The sequence below is a fragment of the Muscardinus avellanarius genome (genome assembly GCF_963383645.1).
Source record: "Muscardinus avellanarius genome assembly, chromosome: 4".
NCBI classification, from domain to species: Eukaryota; Metazoa; Chordata; class Mammalia; order Rodentia; family Gliridae; genus Muscardinus; species Muscardinus avellanarius.
Window position 1 is genome coordinate 25,907,179 of NC_137789.1, and position 12,213 is coordinate 25,919,391.

Consider the following 12,213-nt stretch of genomic DNA (forward strand, 5'->3'; position numbering starts at 1 on the left):
TCTTTCAATTTCAGTTTCTTTTTCATCTCCATATTCCCTTTGTCCCCACCCTCGCTTAGTTTGTAAGCATCTGCTCCCCAGCCCATAGCACGGTTTCCTTCATACTGTAACTGGATGTCACTAGTGATACTGTTCCTCATTTCCGTTCTTTTCATGAGGTGTTTGACTAGCTCATTGGTATCTTGACTTGCATTTATAATATTCAACTGTGTTCCGTATTGTAGGAGTCTATTGCAACTTACTCCAAGTTTTATTTTGAAGTAGTTTCTATAAGAATGATAAATAAGTAGCCCATTATATCACCTTCTTATATTTCATAGTATGAGATTTCCACTTGAATAGTGTTAATTATAAACTGATCAGTGGTTCTAAGCCTGCCCATTTATTTATTTATTTATTTATTTATTTTACTGTTTATCCACTGGGTGAGTTTTGAATTTAGTATTTTTTTTAAATTGTTACTTATACACCTAGGATTTTTAGGACCATTCTAAAGATATTATCTGGATTGATAATGGTCATTTAAATTTAAAATAATTACATTAGCTGGGTGTGGTGATATATACTTGTAGTCCCAGTACTTGGGAGGCTGAAACTGAAGGATTGCAGGTTCACAGCAGCCTGAACAACTTAGTGAGACTGTGTTTCAAAATACATAATAAAAAATAGGGCTAGGATATAGCTCAGAGGTAAAATTCCTCTGGGCTCAGTTCCTGCTACCACACACACACACACACACACACACACACACACACACACAAGAACATAACCACATGAATGTATACTAGGAATATTGAAGGATAGATCACAAGTGTTTGAATACTTTATTATCATTAAAAAATCAAAGTTAGTTTTGTATTCACATTATTGTGGAGTCACACTTTTCTGGTTTTAATTCTGATACCCCTGAGAGACTTGGGAGAGAAACTATTTAAGACACTTTACTGCCCTTTCTAAAAGTGGCAAAAAGTGCTCAGTTCATGTTATTCTATAACCAATTTCCTATTGTAAAAGAGATACACATTAGTCTTAACAATTATATAACAAAAGACTCATGTAATAATTTTTGTCACCTGAATTTTCCAGCTTAGGTATTTTTGTAAAGTTTATTAGTTAGCCTTCAGTTTTTCTTAGCCAGAAAAGGCATATCTATTTTTCTTTTTGTGATACCTATTTAAGTTGCTTACTCATTTTATTTATTTTTTATTTTTGGAAACGATTGCTTCTTAATGCCAAAAGCAGAGAGAAGATGAGCAAGACTAGAGCAGGCAGGTAGAAAACTCTCCATCAAGGACATAGCAACAAGTCATTGATTATGTTTGATCTTTTCCGGCTTTACCTCTCCATTGAAATCTAAGAGGGCTGGAAACAAAATCGCCCTTATTTCCTGGTGAGGGAATAGGAAGGTTCTAATTTTGGCTGCCTTACTCAGATTCTGACACTCTGAGAGTGGATAACAGTGGCCATTTGATTTTTATATAGAGGGAACATTTTATCTGAACCCTGTTAGCTCAAAGGAGGTAATGTCAGCTGAAATAAAATACCAGAATGGCTTTTTATTAATGCTCAATTATCCTGAGTGTTTGGGGAGGTAAATATCTCCTCATCTATTAACTACATTTTTTTTTGGTAAGTTGACTTTTCTCCCTGGGACCATTTTCAAGTGAAGGTATAATTGGCTGGTTGAAAGGGACCTTTACCTCATATAGTTCCAGTTTTATTATAAATCACCCATTATTGCATTAGAATCTAAGTAAAAGAGTGAGTGGAATTATAATAGTTCTTTTATTCTAAGCCTGCCATTGAACTTTGCTTTTTTAAACATTTTTTAATATGAGAACAGCATGAGAGAAGTTGGATAAATTGAATGCATTATTGGTTAAATTGTCAGAAACAGTAAGAACTTTAAATATTCATTTTTCTGATTTTACCAGTGAACAAAGCCTCATATACACTTGTGGGTAAATTATTTCACCTCACACATTAAAGATAGCTTTGCATATCTGAAAAACTAAGTGGTGTCAATCTTCCCTGGAATACATATTTCCTTGAGAGACTAGAGACTAGAAACTAAAGATTGATGCGTACAAATTAATAAAAAGGCTGAGTTCAGAACAAAAAAAACCTGGCTGAGGATCGAAGTCCCTGTTTGTAACATTTATATAATTGACACCATCACTTCATCAAATTCTTAAACTCAAGAAGATGCTTTTATTTTGTAATGAAACCTGACAGCTCCTGGAAATTTTGGATGCAAAGACTGCACACAGACTTCATTTGTACCTATAGGGTGCTGGACCCTTGAGCACCACAAGGTATAGATGCTTTGCTTGGTAGGTAGTTGGAAAATTTTGTAAAAGACTCATACCAGCCTATCTCCCCTGTGAATTAAACTATTGAGATTCTGCTTAATAAGACATTTTTGGTTGGAGACCAAGTTTGAATTATTATACAAAATTGGGATACCGAGCTGTGTTTCAGGGGTCAGTTTTACAATTAATCTTTATGTGACTATGTAATTTATTGCTAGTAGAAACAAATAATTTGGTTCTTTGCCACATCATTTAATGCAAGACAGTCTGGTGATTCCTTTTCTAATGTGGTAGAACTAATGTTTTTATCTTTAGCACATCATTCACTGCCTTGTAGAAAAGGCATAAATTTGTGACTATGAATTTTGATTTTATAGTTATTAAATTTCTGGTATTTAGTCATTCTCTCCTTTTTTTTCTATCTCTTTCTCAGAATTAACTTCCATTCTAATATTTTTTAATCCAAATTATAAAAATGGCAGCCGGGCGTGGTGGCGCACACTTGTAATCCCAGCATTTGGGAGGCTGAGATATCAGGTTTGTGGGTCGTAGACAGCCTCAGCTACTTATTGAGGCCCTTTGCAACTCAGTGAGACCCTGTTCCAAGACAAAGAATAAATAATAGGGCGAGGAGTTTCACTTAGAGGTAGAATGCCCCTGGGTTCCATCCCCAGTACTGCAAATAATAATAATAATAATAATAATAGTAAAAATGGTGTATTGTTGGAAAATAGAAGAAAGAATATTTAGGGTATTAAAAGCTAATACTATCAGTGCTTGTTGGTGTATTGGTTGTCTACTAGTTCAAAAACCTTCAGTTTACAGAAAACAAAACTCAATTTGGGCTCGTTTTTATTTTTTATTGTATTTATTGATTTATTTTTTGGTGGTACTGGGGTTTCTGGGAGCCCTTCTACCTCCGGGCTACACTCCCAGACCTATTTTTATAATTTTTTTAAATTTAGAAACAGGGTCTCTTAAGCCAGCATGGCTGGCTTCAAACCTGTGTGATCCTCCTGTCACCGCCTCCAGAGCGTGCGCCACCATGCCTGGCTGGGCTCATTTTTAATATTACCAGTATAAATTAAATGACCCCAAAACTCTTGAGTGTTTTTCGTATTTCCACTTTAGACTCACTTTTCTTGATGTTATCTTTTGCCTTCAGTTCATAGTATAAAGTCTTTACAAATAGTTTCCTGCCCAATATTATCTCGCAGTATATTCTGTATCAGTAGTTGTATCACCGTTTTAGGTGAAAAATTTTCCTAACAGATAATTCTTATTTTTAATATGTGTTAATCAAATGAGTAAATTTCTATTTAGATTTCTGCTTCTTTAAGCCTCTCTAAATTGCAGTATAATTTAAATGTCATCATAGTACTTCATTAGAAATGCCTTCGAGCCTGGCGTGGTGGTGCATGCTTGTAATCCCAGCATTTGGGAGGCTGAGACAGGATGATCTTGGTTCATAGACAGCCTCAGCTACTTAAGTGAGGGCCTTTGCAACTCAGCGAGACCCTGTTTCAAAATAAAGAATAAAAAGGTAGGGCTGGGCTAATAGCTCAGAGGTAGAATGCCTCTGGGTTCCATCCCCAGCACTGCCACAAACAAACAAACAAACAAACAAACAAAGAAAATGCCTGCAATGTTGTGGGAACTTTTTTACAATATCTGGTGCCTAGATATGGTAGTCACTGCTTCCCTTTGGCTGTTGAAAACCTAAAATGTGGCTAACAGTCTTTAGGAACTGAATTTATAACTTTAAGTAATTTTCATTATATTAATTGTAAATATCCACATATGGCTATTATCTACCATATTGGAGGATTCTAGATAATAAGTCTTCATTACCACTATTTCTGTTATGGGAATGTAATTGAATTAAGTAAACCTTACAAGTTAAAACAATACATAAGTTTATAAGATGGAACCTCAGTTTCAGATGAATGCATATTTTTATTTGTTAATCATCTTTGAGGCAGCAATTAACACTGTTCCCACCTTTTGTGGGCCATTCCTGTACCATAAGTAGTTAAAATATTCAGAGTTATTTCTTCCAACTCACACTATATTTGTTATTTACCTTCCTTTTTAGAGCTTTCACTTTACCAGTGATATCCCTCATTGTCTCCTTTCTCAGTAGCTGTTTGTAGGAATTAGTCTATTACATTAATGAACAAATAAATATTATCCCCCTGACAGTGTGCTTTTTAACCCAGTGCAGCATAAGGACATAGCTTTGAAGTTACTTTCAAAATCAGCTTATGTTTTCTGTATTTTATTGCTCATGTATTAAAACAGAAAAGATAATGTGTCACATAAGGAGAACTATAGGTGACACATGAACTAAAGGAAGAAATAGAATAATGCATTACAAGAAACAGTAATGGGGTAAAGAACAAATTTTAAAACATATCCGATATTTACTAAGTGAGTGATTTTCACAGATGTTACAGTTTACTTGTTTATGAAATTCAGTGGCATAAATACTTATAATGGTCAACTCCTATTATCTTTCTATATTTAATGAAATTATCACTGAACTTTTAAAATCATTGTCATTTTATTTAATTAAACCATTTAATTTTTGGGCAAAGTAAGGTCGCTATGAGTTAAAATCCACAGAATGAATACTTTGCATCAGATTTTCGGTTAACTGTAAGGATAACATAAAAGGAACAATCGTGGCTATATCATTTTTGCTTTCAGAAACTTTAATTTTAACCACTTTTTCACACTACCAAGCTATGATACAACTGAAAATGAAAACAAAATGAATCATTTTTAAGAATCTGTCTCATGATGAGATTGAATAGTAATTATCATAAAATATGCCTATTGTTTTCTTTCATTCTTTCTCTATAACTGTCACCATTTTGAGGAGGTAATATCTTCTCCATTAGTTTAAAATGATCAGTGCTTATGAATATAATATTTGAGTAGGTGGGGCACTGAGTTAGACTGTTGGAGGTAGAATATAGATTCTGTTTCCCTGGCCTCTTAAAGTAGCCAAATGTTTACTGGGTTTAAGTTAAAAGTTACTTAAGATTGCAGTCAGATTCAAGTGGTAAGGCATTGAGTTAATGGAATTTTCTACCAATTTTTTTTATGTTTTATGAGAAAATTTGACTATATAGATCCCATATGTATATATGCAGAAGAAATGATCTAATTTTACTAAGTCCAGTGTACTCTAAAACAACTAACCAGAAAACTGTTCTTAATACTCTATTTTTAGTAAAGTTGAAAGTTATTTCTAAGGAAAAAATTGCATCAGATTCTTGCAAAAATTTTTGAATTCACTTTTGTTTTTAATAGATTAACTTATATATGTTAACAAAAAAGTTACCTTTAAAGAATAGTGCTGTTTGAACTTATGGTTACTTTGATAGCAGCCATGTTAGACTATATAAATTTTAGAGAAATTCTAAATTTTTTAATGGAATTATAACTATTATTATACTGTTACTTACACCAAAATTTGATCACTGAACTTAGCAATGTAATTTTTTGGACAATGTTAAGATAACTATTTGGTAATAGTTAATTTAGTTGGATTTTATAAACCATTATTTTTTCATTAAGCAACAGTTAATGGCATTTGTATACTACTTTGGAAATTTATTGTTTGATTACTACAGATTTGTATGGAAAAGAAGACTTGGAATACATACAAATGGCATGTGTTTTTTCTGATTTCATTCTTAGAAATTTGAATAAAATGCAATCAAAATAAATGTTTGAATGATGAGAACTTTGTGATATAAAAAAGTTCAAAAGTCTATCAGCATCTGTCAGTTATTTCTGAGGAATAGACAATAAAATGACCTGTTTAATATCAGTCTGTTAATATACATAGTTAACACCTCTATAAACAGGTAACATAAATTCTTACCCATTTATTTTATGATCATAATAAATAATTCAGTGAATTTAGTTATGGATAGCTTTTTAAGAAGCATAGAAAGACTTTTTAGACTTTGGACTTTTGGTTTATAAAAATATTTTGACATCAAATGTCCTGATAGTTGCATTATTCTTCCTTTGTTTTTTTAATTTATTTTTTCTCTTGAAGGTTCAGCCATCCTTAAAACTTATTTTATGAAGAGATTGGATGATTCTTTATATATGTTTTGTGTTTGGCAATAATTCCCTAAGCCTTTCAGTGGGTAAACAATTCATTATAATTCACAATTGATTATATTCATAACTGATAGTTAATTGATAGACTGGGAAGAAAGTTTCCTTACTCAGCATCAAACTTTAAATGGAGATGGATCCATCAGCAGATTTTATTGTGATGCTGGCCTTTCAGATTGCCTTGCCGCATATTAAAGCTATGGACTCCAGAAACAACTAACTGATTGTAAGGGAGAAAATTTAAGGGATTCCTTAGTGGTCTTTCAAACTCAAGTGTAAATAGAGCTGAAGACGATACCCCAAGTGTTTTGTGTGGACAATCATAAGGGAACAAATTGCAGGGTACTGAACTTTCACACGTATATGTTTGTAACCATTTTAGAAAAGAAAAACATAGCCATCCCATATCCCAAATCTTACCATGGTGCATCTTTCTAGGCTGTGACAGTCTCCCGGACACCAAACAGAAGGGTAAGTCAAACATTGGCTTTCTTGGATGCCTCCTTCCTGACTTATCAAAACACTTTAAAACTTTCTGCCTTGCACTGTCCTTTATGTTCCTCGCGTAATTTTGTTAAGAGTAATGCTTGCAGTTAGCATTTGGGGCTATGGTAGGTTGCTCTGAGTATGAACTTTTCTTCTCCCCTAAATTTAGTATCTGATCCTGGAAAAGGGATATCACAGGAGAGTGATGACAAGATACAATTTTCATTGTCTTCACCCAACAGAGGATAGACTTGTCATAGAAATCACCAGCTGGTAACGGGATTCTCTGTCATCGCTGGCACCAATAGAGTAGGGAACAGAGTATCAGCAATGAGCACACCAGAACATGAACCAAGCAGTAGGTCAAGAAGCAGAAACAAAAACTGAGTTCGAATAAGAGAGAAAGACAGAGCCACTGGAAAGTAAAACGTTCTGGTTCAGATCTATCGCTATAGGAGTTCACTCTTGGGGCTAAAGAAAGGAATGTTTTTCCTACTTATTGCTGGTGGAGGAATCATCTTGTATGTCACAGTGGAGTCTCCAAAATTGTCAAGAAATTATATTGAAAACGTTATAAACACCTTGCTAGTGCAAATATAGAAAAAGCACGTGTTGATTTTTTTTTTTTTTTTTTTTTTGTGGTACTGGGGTTCCTGGAAACCCTTCTACCTCCAGGCCTCACTCCCAGACCTATTTTATATTTTTATTTGGAGACAGGGTCTCTTAAGCTTTGAACCTGCGCGATCCTCCTGTTTCTGCTTCCCAAGTGTGGGGATTACAAGCGTGCGCTACCATGCCCGGCTGTATTTAATGTTATTTAATTTTCATTAATAAGGTAATCAGAAAAGTGGCAAAGCAGTTTTAAAGGAAAAAAGTTTACTAGGAATAACATTTTAAGTAAACACAAAACCATTTAGCATTGTTCAGTCGTGCAATGGAGCCTTAAGCTTTAGTTTTATCATTTATTTTGGACAGAAAATTAACATGTAATAACCTCACAAAATCTGGGACATTCATTAATTTTAAGTTAAATACAAGTACATTCCCCTAGATCAGTAAATAATCCGGTACAAGCCTGTTACATAATCCCCCATGTCAAAAGAACATGCTTACTTTTTATTTTACCTCTTTTCCAGTATTGGGATATTTTTCATAACAGTGCTAATGAAGAAAAAATTTAAATGCCACCTTAAAAACTTTTATGTTAAAATTAGCATTACAAGTTTTAAAAGCTATATAAAAATAAGTTTAACTACTGAATAGACTATTTTTCGTGCAATTCATTCTCCCACCATGTCAGTTGGCTTTATCATGAACCTATAGCTAGTGATGGTTTAAAAAAAAAAAAGCAAAAAAAAAAAAAACCCAACAAAATAAATAAGCTATAATAACAAAAATGTAGTCCTGTGCTCTTTCTTCTTCCTACTCTTTTCCTGCTCCTTAGTCTATTTCTTCCAATTTCCTAGGGCACAAAATATATGAAAGTATATATGTACACAACATTTCTGGAATTTAGACTTAAGGATAATTGTCTTGAAACTGCTGACAAGCTAAAGCCCCCATCTAATTAACACTGCCAGTCACAATCAGGACATATATTAATGCTGCTTTTTAAAAGTGTTTTCATCTCTTCTGTTGATAAATTAGTAAAACAATCATGATTACATTGACAGCAAAGAGGTATGTATATGAATCAGTGTCTAGAATCTAGATGTGTGTTTCCTCTTTTGGTAAGATGAATATTTTAGATGAAATAATATGTGAACTAGAAATGCCAATGAGGTACTGCCAAAATATAGTTAAGAATTTTACAAGAGGGATTTTTTTAAAAGCACATTTTTACTTTTAAAGGTTTTGTTTGTTTGTTTGTTTGTTTTTCTTTTTGGAACCAGGGATCGAACCCAGAGCGCCACACCTGCAAAGCAGGCACTTTGCCACTGAGCTACATCCCGGCCCCCCATTTTTACTTTGTTAAGTAAATATTGTAGAGTTTTAGGGGAACAAATATAGCTACTCTAATCCTTCTTTTGAACTATTATAGAACTTCATTTCCTAATCTATATTTTTAGTATACACAGAATTTAAATGACACTACTTTTATGTAGTTTTTTGATTCTCTACATTACTACAAATGTTGCTTGCACAAAATGAGATAAAAATTTTAATTTTAAAATTCTAATATTGAAAAAAATTTACATATATTGGATTTTATGACCAAATAATTTTGTAATTTTGTTGGCTTCACATCTATTGGCTCTTAAATATACTGGAAAGACATAATACCCACAGTTTTAAATTGCAACTCAAGGCTGTTGTTTTTTTTCCTTCAAAATAATGATCATCTATTGAAATGGACTTAGAGTCACTAAATAAATTATCTTAAAAGAGAATCTTTTTATTAGATTTTAGTGTATTCCAGTCCCTTAACTGGAACATGATTTCTAAAGGCAACATATTTCAAATTTACATTGTGGATTTCAAAGTTAATTAAAATTTTTAGTTCAAAGGATTACTATAATGAGCATTTATGAGTAAATCCTTCCTGGTAATATTGTTAAGAAGTTATATTCATCTGAAGGATATGTTTCTACTTAGTTTTGCACAATGTGTGCCTTTATGACTGAAATTTCATTTAATTTTTGTGACACGTTTGGTTTTTTTCTTTTTCTTCTCTCTCCTGTCAAATTCACTGCCCGTGAAAAAACTAATTATAAATTAACGACAACAAAATACTAAGCAAAAGAAAGTTCTAAAATACTGCCATAAAAATAATACTTCAAGGAAATTTTAATAGCTTTTATTACAGAATTTTTTGGATGTGTTTAGGTATGCTCACTGAAGAGATTCCTGATGTTTAAGAAAATGCATAGGAAAGTGTTGGGCAATGACATATAAAATAAATAACCTTAACAATTTGTAAAAGGCCAGTCAGGTTAATGAACCACCTATCTTTACATGTTGTGCCTATATATGAGCGAAAATAAGCTTAGATTTCTATTTAATTCATAGCTGGCCAAAAGGAGTACAAGGGAAATACACCATTCCTCTCCCAAACTCTTATTTTTATTTTTCAGATGGTCATAACTATAGTAGAGATGCTGTTTTTAATTTTTCTCAGTTATGATTAGCTTTTACAAGGATAGATCCAGGTTTTCTAAAGCCTAACACTTAAAATTTGGGAGCTTCCCAAAATTGGTATATGCCATTAATCTACAAATTAATATTCACTAATAAAAAGAAAAGAAGTTATAGCAAACCACAAATTTTAAAATTTGACAGATACCATAGGTTATCATGCAAACCCAGAAAGGTAATATAATATTTATGCTTTTCCCAAACACCTCTATCATCCTTTTCTCACACATTTCTGACTATATGCTTTTTGATTATCTCATCATATGACAAAGATATTATTTTCTGAAAAGAGAATACTATTGCCTTTAGCCTAGAGCAATCAAAATTGGTTATATATTATCAATAATACAGGGTAGCTTCCTTTAGCTTTACAACTCACAACTATTATGTGTTATAAAGTATTAGTATTGTCATGATTTTTATGACACCTTCAAGTTTCTCTTATATTTGACCCTTAATACTTGGATATATTTTCTGTAGACTAACTTTTGGCTGTATACATGTAGAAACATAATTCTCATCTACTACCAAGACACTTTCAGTACTGGGCACGCTGGAGTTTCTTACTGGGATGTGACCTCTGGCCCTACATTTCTTGTGTATGGTAGATCTGATCCATACACTAGAAACAGGAACATGTATGGAAGACTTTTCTGTAGCAGAATAGCTCACTAAATTATAATTTGGGGTCCATTTTTATCATATTTTATTATTATATCTTACAAACTATACAAAATAGACAATGATCAAAATTAATATGAATTCAAATGTGAAATAATTCCAGTTGACCAGGAGTAGAAAGTGTCAAAAAGTTCAACAACCAAAAGAGGCCAGGCATGGACCACATGCACAGAGTCTGGAGTCAAACTGGCGAAAGATTGCCAGGTCTTTGACTTTTAATTTTTATTTTACTTTTATGTTGAGGTCTTTGACTTTTTAAAGTTCTGCCCAAAGTACACTGGAAATCAGAATGTTTAGTTTTAAAATTTAACATAGTTAGCCTGCTAATCGTGATTTAAAACTGTTTTATGCAGAAAGGCATAATATATAGCACATTGTCATACTCTCTTCATATCATTTATCTAACTTTTTGCTCTGTACCTTGAAACATGAAGCCTTCTTATGACATCTATTTTTTCAGTTCTACTAAGGTCTTGCTAATTAGCCCTTCAAGACCTTTAGGGCATCCATTGACATTTTTGTTCTTTCTCTCTTTTTAACAACAGTCTTGTAGAAACATTTTGCATAAGACAAAAGGCTTCAAACTGATCATCTTGATCTACTTCCTCATGTGGTCCTAAGAGAAGAGTCTGCTCAAAGCTCTTTCTAGGGAAGGAGAGTACTTATGCTCACCCTTTCAGAAGCTTTTTACAATTAAATTTTGTGCCTGATTTGAATAAGAGAGTTAATTAGGGTATCTAAATGATAATAACTCAATAAGTAAAAACTGGCAACCACCCTTTGAAGATAACAGGAAGAGAGAGATTCTTTAAAACAATTTATTAGGAATACCAAAGTAGAGAATGTCCCACGGGCATGGTGGTGTGCCCAGAGGTAGAAGACCCCTGGGTTTCATCCTCAGCACTGCTGAAAAAAAAAAAAAAAGTAGAGAATGTCCTTTGTTCTTGATGAACAAGGTGATTGTTCTGTATTTGCATCAATAGTCATATATTTTTGTTAAAAAAACACAAAATGGCCCCAAATTGATTCTTGCATTAGCAATGCCTATATCAAAGACTGTGGAATGGATTATTTTTTATCACTTCTCTGTTCTTGCAGAAATAAAATAGTACTTTCTCCCTCACCCTTTAATCTTTTTATATTGAATTCTATTAATTTTTTCAGAAATCCTTTAAAATATTTATTAGGGTTGGTTCAGTAATATAGGATTATATAGTAAAAAAATAAACATTGGCTTGGGATTAGATTAACTATGCTCATATGCTTTAATCTTTATGAAACTCTGTGCCCTGTACTCTTAACACAGAACTAATCACACATCCATTGCCACCCTCTGTGTTTGTTGTGATAATTTGATAATAAAATGATTATGGAAGCCGTTGTGGTGGTGCACTCTTGTGAATCCTAGCACTTGGGAGGCTAAGATGGGAGGATGGGCAGGTTTGTAGCCAGTCTCAGC

At 33.0% G+C, this 12,213-nt stretch overlaps 1 protein-coding gene across 2 annotated transcripts in view; it reads left to right on the top strand.

The window, feature by feature from the left end:
* The window catches only part of TRPS1 (transcriptional repressor GATA binding 1), a gene marked incomplete at both ends in the record, with an annotated part of 199,864 nt that overhangs the window by 90,337 nt on the left and 97,314 nt on the right, over window positions 1-12,213 (top strand). The window contains one exon of one of the 2 annotated variants that reach the window (XM_080693956.1): window positions 6,891-6,923. The exons of the other annotated variant lie outside the window; for it this stretch is intronic. Within the exon in view, the coding sequence (XP_080550082.1) occupies window positions 6,891-6,923 (33 nt within the window). The remainder of the gene's footprint in view (window positions 1-6,890; window positions 6,924-12,213) is intronic. 2 annotated transcript variants of the gene reach the window in all.